We start from the raw sequence: 14,845 nt of genomic DNA, 5'->3' as shown, positions 1-14,845 counted from the left end.
ATGTCATATTACAAAAATAAAATATTATTTTTATGGGGGAAAAATTTAAACATTAAAACAATAAAATCTAATTTTGGGGAGAAAAAAGTCACAATATGACAATAAAATCATCTAAAAAAAAAAAGTAGCAATAGTAATATAATGAGAGAAATACTAAACCTTTTCAAAAAGAAAGGGTCAGTTTATTTTAAGGATAATGTAATATTACAAAATCAGGTTTATTTTGTGTCATATAAATTATAACAATAAAATTTTATTATTTTTAAGGAAAAAGTTGGAATATGACTGAATCTGAAATCTGAAATCAACTGTAATATCACAAAAATATGATTTTTTTTCCAGATTGTTTTTCAAGGTACAAATATTTCTTTTTACAAGAAAAAAGTTCAAATATTTTGGGAGAAAAAATTATATATTTTTCAGAAGTTTCAGTATCAGTTTTTCTAGTAATTATATTACAAGAATAAAATCTGATTCCATATTTTTGGGAATTCCTTTTTTAGATTTTTATTTTTTTTCAAGAAAAGTCGCAGTATCCCAAGAATAAAGTGCTGTAGTGTTTTTTAAAGAAAAAAAGTCATACTATTACGAGAATGAAATCAGATTTTTTTTCTTTTTGAAAAAGTAGTAATATTACGAGAAACAATGTCAGCTTTTCGCTTAATTTTTCATTTGAGGACAGCGTACCTGTTCAGGTGCGCCACGAGGAAATGCAGCGTGCGGTAGTTAGCAACGGGCAGCTGGCGTAGCAGGTCCCTGATCCGCAGGACCACGCGGTTGATGTGCACGCTGGGCACACCGGATTTCTTGGTCTCGCCTTCCTGGCCCGCCTTGGCACTGCTCTGCAGGGTGTCGGCCTCCTCCACCACCACCCGCTGGTACTCTTTGGCCAGGCCGATGAAGTCGTTGTAGTAGCGGTACAGGATCAGCGGCTCCGGTAACTGCGCACACAGCATAATGCGGCTCAGGGAAATTGCAAAAACCGTGTTGCGTTGAACCCATCTGTCGGAAAAACATTCATACATCCATCCATTTTCTGTACCGCTTATCCTCACTCGGGTCGCAGGCGTGCTGGAGCCTATCCCAGCTATCTTTGGGCGAGAGGCGGTGTACACACTGAACAGTTCGCCAGCCAATCGCAGCAGTCAGAACTATACACGCTGATAAACGACAGAGGAGAATGAAGGATAGAATGTGGAAAAGTTGTAGGAAAGTAATCGGAGCGGGGAGTCAGAATATTGCGAGGAAAAGTTAAAGTGGCGTATGAATGAAAATTTTCGCGGAAATAAATAAGGAATTATTTATAGGATAAAGTCAGAATGCAAATGTTTAAACATTATTTTTTTGACAAGAGAAAGTTGAAGTAGGAAAAGTTTCTTTTTAAAGTTGTTTTTTTAATCTAAAATATTTTTAAACAGTTATATTTTACTTTTTCCAAAGAAAGGAAACCATGATACTATAAGAAAGAATTTTCTTAAAGAGACTTGGAGATTTCTTTTGATTTTTTTCAAGAAAAATAGTTGTACTGTTACAAGACATTTTCAAGCTGAAAGGTTTTTTCTCGATATAAATTTGAATTTTTAACCCCAAAAAATTTAACGATATACTTTTTCAAGGTAGAAAAAGGCATATTTTTTGCAGGAAAAAAATATAATGACAAAACATTGTTTTTCAAGATACATATTTGTATTCCAGTTGATCCACGCTAAAGGAACTGCCTCTCCCAGCCGCTGGGGAAACACTATGTACTATTTGTCACGCCGTTCATTGCTGTTTCCTCACCTGTCTCAGGTAGAGCTTTAGCACATTGCTGATGTCGTGTGGCGACAGCTCCGACAGTTCCACCAGGTCTTTGCCGTTTTCGAAGGCCTGGCACAGCTTCTCCACGCGCGACTTGGCGCCGTTCACGCGGTAAATGCCCTACCAAAGACACGCAAAAAATAATAATAATAAGTTAAACGTGTGTTTTTGGAATGACAGCCTTGACTTATGAGTTTAAGTCGTTCAATGACCGCGCACACGTAATTGTACTTCATAAAAACACACAGTAACAACATAATTGAACAGACTGTGAAGAATTAATCCATTTGTTTATTATGATTTCATATTTTGAGTGCCCATTCACATTGTACTTCTTCCGGTGTGCACGCCTTGGCCACCATGGGACAGTATAATAGACATGCACGAAGAAGAGTTTCATAACAAAGTGACTCAGTAAGCTACAGTAATATTACCGGTAGTTGTTTTTCACAGAGGATAAAGAATATATGCCTGTGAGTATTGTATTGTCTGTCTATATGTGTAGTTGTACCGTTTGGGTTCAAATATCTGTTGTTTTATAACCACCGCAACATCGATGCTAGTTTTGTTAGCCCGTCAATGGTATTTTGCATGGTGTGTTAGCATTAAGCTACTACTGGTCAGACTACTGCAATAAAATCTTGTATTCCGTATCCCGTCTTTTACGATCATTGGGCTTTATCTTGTCAACTCAAATGCGACCGGATACAGTCGTTACCGTAGCGACGACAACAAGAGTGGATTGCGCCGACTGTATTATACGAACAAAATGGGGAAAAACGTGTGTTGGTGCTCAGGACAGGAAAGGACGTTCGTTTAAGGCTTGCTTGAGGTATGTTCCCGTAGGTTGAATACGATAACGGCTCGCAAGCAGGCAATCAAATATTATGTAGCCTAGCAAGCTAGCTGTACCACGAACGGTTGTACGTAAACATGCCGCCGTTCTGTCGAATCATGCTCTAAAGTTTCGGTGCGGGTGAAGTAATTTAACCCGTACGTCGGGTCCACCGTATTATTTACGGGCCCGAGATATCCTTACAGCTCACCTTAATGTTGAGGGCGCGGCTCTCGATCTCGGAGGTGCACTTCTTGATGATGAAGGGGATGCCGTCGGCGCTGTTTTTGGAAGCCTGTGTGAAGTTGATGCCAAAGAGCTGCAGCCTGCCTTGCAGCTTCTTGTGGCCGCACTGGATGGCCAGCGTTTCCAGACACTTCTTGTGGCAGGCCAGAGAGCACTGGAGGAAAGGGGAAAAAAGGGCTGAGACAAAGCGACGTCATTAACAACAGGGAGTGAGTGCACTATGGTACGTTACCTCCTCGCACTCTGCACCGTGGAAGACCACCAGGCTGTCGCACTCGCGGCACTTGGACGGCGCGCGTAGCTTCCTCAGCTTGTGCGTCTGCGCCGCTTTGGACATTTGAGCGTTCCGGAAGGGCCCCGGTGAGCTGGCCGTCTCCGTCACTATCTCCGCCAGACCTAAAGAGAAGGGAGAAGAACATTCATGTTGATAATGTAACCTGAGCGCCAGATAGAGGAAGTAAAGTGAGGCCAAAAATAGCAGGACAATCAGAAGAAGAAAAAAAAAAAAAACTAAGACTTGGTATATACAGTATGTCCTGTATTTAATTCTCTGCTATGAAGAAGTCATATTTTTCAAGAAAAAAGTTTGTTTTTGGTTATTGTTTTTACGTAAAAAGTCCATATATACTGTATGTATGTGTAGTCATTATTCTCAACTTTTTTTCTTAATAAAAGGTATATTTTTCCAGAGGATAATAAAATGCATTATTATTGGCAATACATTTTTTCAAGATGGTCATATTTTCAAGCTAAAGTTATATTTTTTCACGGAGGAAAAGACAACACTGAATTTTACATTTATTTTTTTTCAAGGTAAAGCTTTAAAAATAAATCCCCCCCCCCCAAAAAAAAATTAATACAAAATTTAAAAAAGCAAAAATTACAAAAAAGGTTTTTATTTTTTCAGAATACAAATTTGTATTTACACCGTTCTGGACCAGCAGAGAAATTTGTTGACTGTATTGGTCAATTAACTCAGGGGTTGCCCACGCGGTAAACGAGAATTGTGCAACTTTTGATCAAATGTAAGATATTACATATATTTGAACTCTATGGAACCCAAAAATGAATGTGTGGTAAACGTGTAACTGCTCAACAGAATTTTTGAAAGATGACCAACAGAGGAAGTACAAAGAACTTGACTCAGATTGAGTGACAAAAGAATACCAAGAATGTGATGCGAGCGGGGAGTGAATCATTTGTCGAGGTTCCTGAGAGGGGAGGCTAACTCTGTGCCACTTATAGCACATTTCCACCCTGCAACTAGGAACTTTTGGAGGCACATTTGGAACTAGTGTCTAAATTTAATTCCCCAGTCATTCGTCGGAGGCCAAAATACCCTGCTATGGGTGGGGGGCGGTGCTGCACTACCGAGAGCCCCAGAAACTTTCACTGGTGGAGTCTGTGGCTTATTTGATGAGAGGAACCTGATATTTCCAGGATTTACAGCTGCATTCATACCTAGTTTTAGTTCTTGGGACATGTATTTCGACCGCAGGAACTGTACCCTGAACGGGGAACTTTTGGAACAGTTCTGATTGCAACATTTTTGTTAGTACAAGTACAGATAAATAAAACTTCGAGGAACTACAACTGCATTCCCAGCTAAAGTTCCAGGTACTTTTCGTTTACTTTCGTGGTTGTCTTTAAGTTACGGGGTACTTTTTTTCAAGCTAACAGTCCCATAGTTTCCAAACGCACAATGGCTCTCCAAATTTATCTTTTTATCTAAAGATGATGCAATACATATACCAAAAACTAAAAGTTTCTGAAACTTGGAAATTCAGGAGGTTCTTCTTTTGGACCCAATAAAAGACCTGACCATTTTTCCACAATAGTTGTAGATGTGATCAGTGTGGAAATCATGTGAGAAAAAAATGGAGGCTTTGTCTTCTCAACATTGTATACGACATATATGCGACACGTGTGGGATAGTGTTGACGTGGGTCGTACCATTGTCCAAAGGCGACAGGGGTTCTCGCTCATCCAGGTCGTCAGCAGAAGACATGGTGCCAGTGGAGGGAGTTCTGGGCAGACGGCGCTTGAAGTCGCCTGCGTTAACACATTTAAAACATTATATGGTGCTGGCATTTAGTAGATAGATGAACAGATTTAAATTTTTCTAGTAAATGATAATACATATTCAGACCAGAAGTGTAATTTAACTAGGCGCCGTAGCACAGTTCTGCTTTATTGACCCCCCTCACCCTTCATCCCTTCATACCTGGACTGGCAGACGGTGAGTCCATGGACCTGGACTCACTGCTGCCCCCCGCACTCTCGGAGTCACTGCACATCCCTCCCTGGCTCCCCGGACTGCCAGAGGTCCAGGCTCGGGTCGGCGGGGCCTGGCCCCTCAGCCCTGCGGGGAAAAGGAGCACCGTTAGTCCCGGCGGTGGCGTGACGCCGGGAAACCGACGCTGTTCCTCCGCTATTTTGCGGACATCCACCTGGGAGGTCGGTGCTGCTGTTGGAACGGCCCGTGGCGATCCCGGACCGGCGGTGCAGCGGGCTGTCCACCTCGTCGCCACTGAGGACGTCGCAGGACGTGAGCGAGGCTTGAGACAGGTTGCCGTGGGATGAGTGGGTGCTGCCCACAGAACGCTTGGCGAACACGAACCTGCAGGAGGGAAGAAACATGACATCCATCCTTTCTCCAGGAAGGCTGGAGCCGAGATTGAAATTCACGAAACCTCAGCAGTGGCGGACGTACTAAACATTGGGCCGTCGTGTCGCCCGGAAAACAAAAGTAGAAGTTAATACAAGTCAGAAGTCGTTCCTTTTTTTTTTCCCCCCCCCCATTCTGTTTGAACATCAGAGGGAACTTTTAATGGCAATGCTGCCTTTGATTGAGGGTTTCCCCACACGTAACAGAGGAGTATAAACTCGACACATAACGACACGTGAGGTTTGCTGTCGCTTTCATCTCCTGGATTTTACGGCTAAAATCAAAGCCAAATTATGACTGAAAGTGGACGTAGGAAGTATAGGTGGAATTTTTAGGCTTCGTAAACCTCCATCCTCAAATCTAAACACTTTAAAGCTCTTTGGAGATGGATTGTTTTTCCAAGCATGTGCAATAAAAAGCGGCAGCTCCCTATGTTAAGGTGTTGTATTTCATCCAAAGTTAAATAAATACAATAAAAATATGTGATACATTTTTTTAAATACAAAAAAAAACATATATTGGGGAAATAGGTGGTCAAAACAAAAAGCAGGCATCTCCATATTTTATGAGTTTTAAAAACAAAACAACATTTTAATATATTATAGATTTTTATCTCATTGTTATTTTTTGTGTGCCCTGCGACTGACTGGCGACCAGTTCAGGGTGTAGTCCGCCTTTCGCCCAAAGTCAGCTGGGATAGGCGCCAGCGTCCCGCGACCCTAACCAGGATAAGCGGTGTTGAAAATGGATGGATGTTATTTTTTGATCATAAGAAAATAATACATGACAAATTTAGTATCTTTATTTTCTTTCTGTCAAAAAACTACACTTAAAATATAGATTTAAAACAAGATTTTTCTTTTCATAAATTAAACGGAGATGGTGCTTTAAAATCTCCAAATCTTCTGAGTTTTGCCTTTCTTTTCCTATAATAATAATAATAATATATTTTAAAATGTGCTTGTTGGTGAGTTTTATTTATTTGTAAAAAGTGATACAAGTCCCTTTTTGTATTCTATGCATTGTAAATATTTTATTTATATTTGTTTTTGATTGTAAAACTAAATCTGAAGACACGCTTACAATAAAAGATAGAAAAAAAATCGGCCGAAATTTTTCTTCTTGTAAAAGTAAATATATATATGCATGAGACAATTTTAAAACACAAAAATCACCCAAAAACTACATTTAGTACATTTACAATAATAAACAGACAAAGTGATTAATCGTCCTTTTATACTGATTTGTGGGTTGTAACAGCAATTTGGTGATCAAATTAATGTATTTCTTTAATGCTGAACCCCAAATACAGATTTATTTGTGCGTAAAAACACATGTTTTTACATATGTATGTCAGCCCTTTTTAAAAACCAAAGCATGTTCATGTATTTCAGGCACCTGTGTGTGAACCCTGACATTTTTTCCCTACGGGTAGTGTGTTTTGTGTGTGTGTGTGTGTGTGTGTGTATGTGTGTGTGAAGCAACATGTTTGGACAGAAACACGAGAGGCCAATTCTCACACTCGCAATCTGCCCGCCTGCATTCAAGCCTGCGCCACAGATATTTCCTGAGAGGAAGGCCAACACATTCACATTCTCTCTTTTCTCCTTCCACGGACTCATTGTTAGCGCCTCTGAAAGAACAACCCCACTTACACGTACGACATACACACCAAAATGTGCTTTTATTTGCACAATTGTGTCAATTTTGATGCTGAAAAAGCTTGAAAAGGTCTCAAAAGTGCTTCAATTTGTCATATAACAATAACCCGGGTATGCACCAGCTTTCATTGACACCAATTTTGTAATTTACCACATCTGTTATCATGCTGAAATTCATTCATTCATAACAGGGTACGTATGGGTTGGAATATTTGCCAAGGCTCTATCATGCGGAAAATGCTGTTTAGTGATAACGGTACGTGTCATAAGTCTATATGTTATGCTATAATTATTTAATATTAAATAGAATCCAATTTGTACTTTTATTATTTTAATTACCGTAATATATAATGTGCAGTAAGTCAAAATAGCGTCGGCCATAAAGACAGCCTAAAAATCGTGAAATGTTTTGCATTTTTTGAAGGCAACGCGGCATTGCAGCAGTCAGAATAAAGTAGTATGATATTGTAAGATTTGTTCTGATTCGAGTTGAAAATTCTGACTATCGCTTTTCCATGCCCGCAATTCAAGTCACCACCGATTCGTGCACAGCCCTAATCAAAGTTAATTTTAAGTACCATGTTACCACAAGTAGTGGCAAGGAGGGCGTTACATTCCTCAACTGCAGATGGTGGACGCCACCGTTTGTGAAAGTATTGTTAAATGACAATTACGAAACATTAGTCGGTGCTAAAAACGTAAGATCGTCTTAAGTACAGCGCAAGGAAGGCTTTTGCAATGGCCGCTGTTTTGGATAACAACAGCGCATATGACTGAGGTAGTTTGGGTTCCATACCTGGCGCCGTCAGAGGAGACCGAGTCGGAGTGCACGCGCTCCCTGGGCAAATGTCGGGGAAGGCGGCGCACAAACTCCGAGTAGCACTCGCCAGGCTCGTACAGCTTGGCGCTGTCGCTCAGCGCCTGGTGATGGGCGGGAAGCGACGCCATCTGCACGTGCTGTATCTGGAACCAGTTAACTGTCACCTGTAGGCAGGACGAGGTTATCAAATGAAATCCAAAAAAATGAAATCAAACGAAATAGAAAACATAAAAATGTAATAAAATAAAGTAGTTACATGAAATGAAAACATCAAAATTATGACCAAAAACCAGGTGAAAAATAAACTAAAATGAAAAATATAAGATTAAATAAAATTAAAATGAAACAAAATACAATTTCATAAAATTTAAAACAGGCGGCACGGTGACCGACTGGTTAGAGCGTCAGCCTAACGGTTCTGAGGACCGGGGTTCAATCCCCGGCCTCGCCTGTGTGGAGTTTGCATGTTCTCCCCGTGCCTGCGTGGGTTTTCTCCGGGCACTCCGGTTTCCTCCCACATCCCCAAAACATGCATGAATTGGAGACTCTAAATTGCCTGTAGGTGTGCATGTGAGTGTGAATGGTTGTTTGTTTGTATGTGCCCTGCGATTGGCTGGCAACCAGTTCAGGGTGTACCCCGCCTCCTGCCCGATGATAACTGGGATAGGCTCTAGCATGCCCGCGACCCTAGTGAGGAGAAGCGGCTCAGAAAATGGATGGATGGATGGATAAAATTCAAAACAATCAAAACTTGACATAAAAGTAAAAATAAAAATGAAAACCAACTAAAACTAAATAAAATTAAATACAACTAAAACTAAACTAAATAAAATCAAAATAAAATCAAATGAAATTCAGAAAAATAAAATAAAATACAAAAATGAAATAGAATTAATTGAAAAAGTCAAACAGAATGAAATTAAAAATTAATTAATGAAAGAAATTACTCCAAAATAAATTTAAATGAAATGAATACCATAAAATAAAAGAATGAAACAAAATAAAAATTAAAATACTATTTACAACAAATAGAAATAGAAGTAAAAAAGAAATAAAACACAACAAAAACAAAATAAAATGAAATATAGTTTTAAAAAAATGAAAAATCCAAATGATAAAAAAAAAGAAATGGAAATTCAATTAAAACGAGAAGAAAAATAATAGTAACAAAACGTGACCCACCGCCTTGAGCGTGAGGTCGCACTGGAAGATGGTCTCTCTGATCTGAGTGAGAATGGTGCGTTTGACGTTGGCCAGGTCCATCCTTCTGACGCCCGCATCAGCCATGCTGCTCTGGTACTGGTCCTGGGCCTCCTCAGCCTATCGCAACAACAAAATACCACAATTAAGAACGCTATGAAAAGGAGCAAAGATGGCCGCGGAGACCCCCATTTAGTGTACTTTCTGCAGGGCTTCCTCTTCCAGCCTCCTCTTCCTCTCAAGCTGCTTGTTGCCAGCGTTGGGCTGCTCATCCAGGGAGCGGCTGGTGGACGAGCGGGCCTTCTGGTACTCTTCTCGCCTCTGGGCTTTCAGCGTCCGAGCCTTTCGCAATCCTGTGTCCGCCTCGTGCTGGAATAGACAATGAACACACTATGTAAAACTACTACTTCTTGTATTTTTTCACTTAATAAATAAATTTTTCTCTATCAGTATACAGTACATGTCAGTGTGTTCTTTACCATTTTCTTCAGCTCCCTCTGCCACTGCTCTTTGAGGTCTTTCCTCAGCTTGTCCAGTTCATTCTTACGGGCAAGGAGAGGCTGAAAAAGGGGTAGAAGGGCAACAATTAAACATTTTCTTATCAAGTTTAATCTTTTGGCCTTTAAAAAAAAATATATATATATATATACATTTTTAAAATGACAAAGTAATTTAAATTTGTTATTGATTTTAAAAAAATTATTGCATTTTTCTGATTTGTGTAATAATTGTCTAAAAATGCAATGAAAATTTATTTTTTTAAATGTATAAAAATGTATGTTACAAATATTATACATATTGACTAAAAATGCAAAATGCAATCCAATTATTTGTTTTAAATATCTGAATTAAATACATTTTACATTGCTTTTATATTATGTAATACTATGCAATAAATGCATTTATTATAAATATGTAGCATCACATTTCACTCTCTCAATTTCTAATATTTCTTTTGATTTGTTTTTTTATTGTATTGATCTATTATTTATCAATTATTTTAGGTATTCTAATTATATGGCATCATATTTTCTTTTTACCAGTATGTGACAATGCTGAACAGTATTTTTGTAATTTTATTTCTTATGTTAAAGAAGTTATATTTATATATACTATAAATTACATTATATCATATTTTAGTTTTCCCCCATTATGCATTGCTTCTTGAGAAAATTTGAAGAGCTTATTCATTGTATTGAAAATATTAGTATCAGTATTGATATTTATGCTACTTTTATAATAATAACAATAATAATTGCATACAATTTTTTTTTATCATCAATCATTGTTTTTATCATTAATATTTTTTTCATCATTGACTACTGAGGTTGACTTTGAAGTTATTTAATTTAATTCAATTATCCCCACAAGATTAATAAAGTATATTTATCTACCTATCAATCTAAATTGTGAATAAGTGGCTGTCCAAATAATACAGTACAACGCCATAATTGCTACTCACAATATAATTACGTAATTCAAAAACACAGGCAACATATAGTGCACAGAAGGCAGCTCATAATCATTACAGAAGGCAGCTCATAATCATGACAATCCTAAAGTGGGCAATGAATGCTACAACACAAGAAAACACGTACTGTGCTCTTAAAACATAGAATCTGTGACTGTAAAGACACAAAGTATTTTAGTGTTGTTGTACCTGCATGAATTTATTGGTCTGCAGGGCCATGGCTGATTGCATGAGTAGATGGTTGTATTCAACATCGTTCTTGAAGGTGGAATTGTAGATGTCGCTAAAGGGCATGTAGTCCTGTACGGAGCCGAACACGTTCATCCATCCATTCCAAAAACATTAGTAGCAGTATTTTTTTCATCTATTTATGTATTCATTATAATCATTCATCAAGAAAGTGATTGGATTTTAAAATAATGAAATCGATAAACGACCTGCTGCGTCACCAGCGACTTGGCCGACTCGGCCAGTTTGGCGTAACCTTTGGCATAGTCCATATCTAGAAGACATAAAGGATTACTCATGTCATTCATCAGCCAGTTTCACTTCGCAACATTAAATTTAATAGCAATGTCTATCACGAGTTGAACAACAAAAAAAGTCATGCTTGAAAAGATACAGAAAGTCAGCCATTTTGCTTTGTAGCGGACCTTTTAGGACCATTTTGGCTATTTCTGGGACTAATTCGAAGATGGACTAGTCTTAAAGATTTTGTCCAAATGTTACCAAATTTGGCAGGAATGTCTATCATGAGTACACGAACCAAAAAGTCTCATACCTGAAAACATACAAGAAATCTGCCATTTTGTAATGACGGGCCATTTTGGCCATTTCCAGGCTTTCTTTAAAGACGTACTCATCCAAAAGGTTTTGTTTGTTTCATACCACATTTCAAGCACGTAAACTAAAGTTTAATAACTTGACATAAAACATCCCCATGAAGCTAGTTCAGGAAATGTAATAGCAATGTCTAACATGAGTAATCTCACAAAAAAAGAACCCATGACCGAAAAGACACAGGAAGTCTGCTGTTTTGTTTTTTAGTGGACATATTAGGGACATTTCCGTCATTTCCAAGGGTCCTTCAAAGAATGACTTGTCCTTCAGATTTTGTCCGATTACTACCAAATTGATGACTTCCCATAAAATACACCCCACGAGGTAACTTTCTGTGAATAACAAGAAATGTAATAGCAATGTCTACAATGAGTACTAGACCCACAAAAAACTCTCAAGAACCCATGCCTGAACAGACACTTTGCCATTTTGGTTAATTTCCTTCAAAAATTAACTCATCTGTTGATTTTGGCCAATTGCTACCAAATTTGAATCATACTCGAGAAATGCTTTAGTTTTAATCATTGCATATGGACGGAGAACAGCAGAGAACTTTGATGACTCGCCATAAAAAAACAAAACTCTAATATCTAATAGCTCCACAAGGTCAGGGATTGGCCAATGTCTTCTGTGGCAGTACTGTACTACATGGAGCGGGGCCTTACCCATAGTCACTCGTTTCTCCATCCAGGCCAGCAGGTCTTTGATGTACTTGGACCAGGCTTTGGCGTAGAGCAGGGCCGACTCTACCCCGCTGTCATGCTTCAGCAGAGTCAGGTCCACCTCCTCCTCGCGCGACAGAGGGACATCTGGACCTGAGGGGGAACATTAGCACGTTATTACACAAATTAAAACACTTTGCAAGCGTCTTAATAAAATGTCAAAATACGCTGAGGATCATTCATATGGGTTTTTGCTGCCATTAATTTACTTGTTTAAGAGCATTTCACTTGCTTCAAGCATTTCCCCCCCTAAAAATCTTCATAGGATATCATAATTAGGTATTGAGATTTTATTACTGGTTATGAGTAAATTTAGCTTAAAATAAGAAATACCATAATTCTATAGGTGTCTCTAGTCCTAAAACACAAGCTTTAAGACACCGGTGGGGTGGTTTGGGGTAGCTATGTTTACTTGTTTTAAGATATCTTAGGTCATTTTTTCCTGTTCTAGTGGCAGATAATTTTGCTTAAATTAATATCTTCATCATTACATTACTTCAACAATTTTTTAAGCCCAATTTTTCAGTGGCCTGGTTCCGTGTAGCGCAGTCGCCGCTTGAAAATGGCAGTTTCTTTTCCAAGGTACCTGTAGAAATGGAAATCCATTGTAAACAGAAGACACCGGCTATCAGAAGATGACGATAATCTACACATCCAAAAACACTGCATTTCTACTGAGCTTTTGGTTTTGATGTGATATTGCTTCTGTGTAGTCTGGGCGTCGCTTGAAAAGTCAGTACAGACTGAGCTACAGACTGGCTTTGATGTGATCGCGGCTTCTATGCAGAGCAATCATTACTTGAAAATGGCGGATCTCGGCCCACGTACCCTCCAAGTCATGGCCAAATGTGTTTTCATATTATGTCTCCTTATGCTAAAAGTTAGACGTTAAAACAGAAGAGACGTGGCCATGAGGAAGTGGTTTACACTGCAGGAGGATGTGAAAATACTGGCATCTTCCAAAAAAGAGAACACCCCGCAACTTCTACACGGAGCCCATGTGTTTTCCATCCGACGCAGGCCCGCTCCCGAACAGGCCTCGGAATGTCAGACATTCAGGCCAGCAGGGAAAACGTGTGGTCCGGCAGAAATAACAGGGCGGGTCTCCACCTCAGGCATTCCTAAATCATGCCGGTAGCTCCTAAGTTGACATCGGCCTGCTTTTGGCGCACATGTCCGTAAACACGCCGTTCCGCGACAAAATCCACGCCCCTCGAACGATGGAACGTCGACGCCCACTCACCGGCGAGGTCGTTCTTCTCGGGCGTGTAGTCTTCGGGATCCACGGCGAGGTTGTCAAAAGACTACAAAAAAAAAAAAAAAAAGGAGCGGGGCAAATTTTCATGTGACGAGGAGCCAAAAGCGGACATGCAATTAACAAACAGCTGCACTCTCAACATCCAAATTATGCACGGCGAGCTCGTCTTTAAGTTTGTGGGAACAAAGCTTTCAACAAAAACAACAAGGGGAAAAAATAAAGAAAAAAATGCTTTACCCTGCTTCTTCTGGTCTGGGGGGTCCCCAACCCTGAGCCGTTGTCCACATCTCCCATAAGGAAGTCAGAAACTCTGAGGCACAAAAAAAGACATAGTATAATATTTGAATAACATTACAGCTACAATAAATCAAAATGTCACCTAAAATTACACACTTGCATAATTTACCATCTAAAATAATGTTGCACCAGCCTGGATACCTCCGAGGTTGCATTAGCACTAGCATGAATGCTAGTGTCACTTCTCTATCTTGTGGGAAAGTGCTAGAGTCAACTTTCCAACACATGAATACAATTAGACACCTTCAAGATACATTACTGTTTCGTTAATTCACTTAATACAGTGGCTTAAAATACCACACAAAATCTTGATGACGCTATAGTGGCTTGTATATTCATAATAGGCAACACTGGATCACTTACTGTAGCATTAGAATAATAATGAACCAGCACGGATGCCGCTCATGTTGTGTTAGCATTAGTGCCACTAAAGTTACAGTGCTAGCTAGCTAGCACTCTCCAATGCCGCTCATGTTGTGTTAGCATTAGTGCCACGAATGTTACAGTGCTAGCTAGCTAGCACTCTCCAAGTCATGGAACTGGGGAGCGACAAAGTTGTTGTTGTCCTTTCAACATTTTACACGTCTATCATGTCATATCTGAATATGTGATTGGCGGATTTCGTGTCGACTGTGTGAAATCCCACACTTGAGTGGTAATATCCTGCTTGACGAGAATCTGTGTAAAAGATACAGGCACCAGGGAACCAGGCAGTACATTTTGACATCTTTAATCGATACTTGAAACAGTTGTCGTCGTATTTTTGTACAAGTGGTAAAAAGGTAAAACGGTGTTGCACTCACACATTGCCGAAGGTGAACGCTAAGGTGTCAATGGACGCGTGAATCTCGCCGAACGTGCCGTCTCGGTTGTCCGGCCTCACGTTGTTGAAGTCGATGCCTGCGGAGAGAAAGATGGGCAAATATATCACCGACCTGATAGTGCCTGTGTTTAATCCCGATGAGATATTTACACAGTAAACGGTCAAAACGTATCAGGCTGCTTTCCGGAAGTGGGAGTAAGTCAC

The 14,845-nt window shown here is 39.5% G+C and overlaps 1 protein-coding gene across 4 annotated transcripts in view; it reads right to left on the bottom strand.

The window, feature by feature from the left end:
- LOC133411361 (rho GTPase-activating protein 29-like) overlaps positions 1-14,845 on the bottom strand; it is a 44,460-nt gene that overhangs the window by 4,732 nt on the left and 24,883 nt on the right. For all 4 annotated transcript variants that reach the window (XM_061693666.1, XM_061693667.1, XM_061693668.1 and 1 more), the window contains 17 exons: positions 14,622-14,718; positions 13,759-13,831; positions 13,507-13,567; positions 12,207-12,356; positions 11,139-11,203; positions 10,891-11,001; positions 9,710-9,790; positions 9,432-9,599; positions 9,213-9,350; positions 8,007-8,194; positions 5,332-5,501; positions 5,106-5,243; positions 4,835-4,933; positions 3,114-3,277; positions 2,847-3,035; positions 1,783-1,920; positions 688-941 (listed from right to left, as the gene is read on the bottom strand). In XM_061693666.1, coding sequence (XP_061549650.1) covers positions 688-941; positions 1,783-1,920; positions 2,847-3,035; positions 3,114-3,277; positions 4,835-4,933; positions 5,106-5,243; positions 5,332-5,501; positions 8,007-8,194; positions 9,213-9,350; positions 9,432-9,599; positions 9,710-9,790; positions 10,891-11,001; positions 11,139-11,203; positions 12,207-12,356; positions 13,507-13,567; positions 13,759-13,831; positions 14,622-14,718 — 2,284 coding nt within the window. The remainder of the gene's footprint in view (positions 1-687; positions 942-1,782; positions 1,921-2,846; positions 3,036-3,113; positions 3,278-4,834; positions 4,934-5,105; positions 5,244-5,331; positions 5,502-8,006; positions 8,195-9,212; positions 9,351-9,431; positions 9,600-9,709; positions 9,791-10,890; positions 11,002-11,138; positions 11,204-12,206; positions 12,357-13,506; positions 13,568-13,758; positions 13,832-14,621; positions 14,719-14,845) is intronic.

The sequence above is a fragment of the Phycodurus eques genome, chromosome 13 (genome assembly GCF_024500275.1).
Source record: "Phycodurus eques isolate BA_2022a chromosome 13, UOR_Pequ_1.1, whole genome shotgun sequence".
NCBI lineage: Eukaryota > Metazoa > Chordata > Actinopteri > Syngnathiformes > Syngnathidae > Phycodurus > Phycodurus eques.
This window is presented reverse-complemented; position numbering and strand designations above follow the sequence as displayed.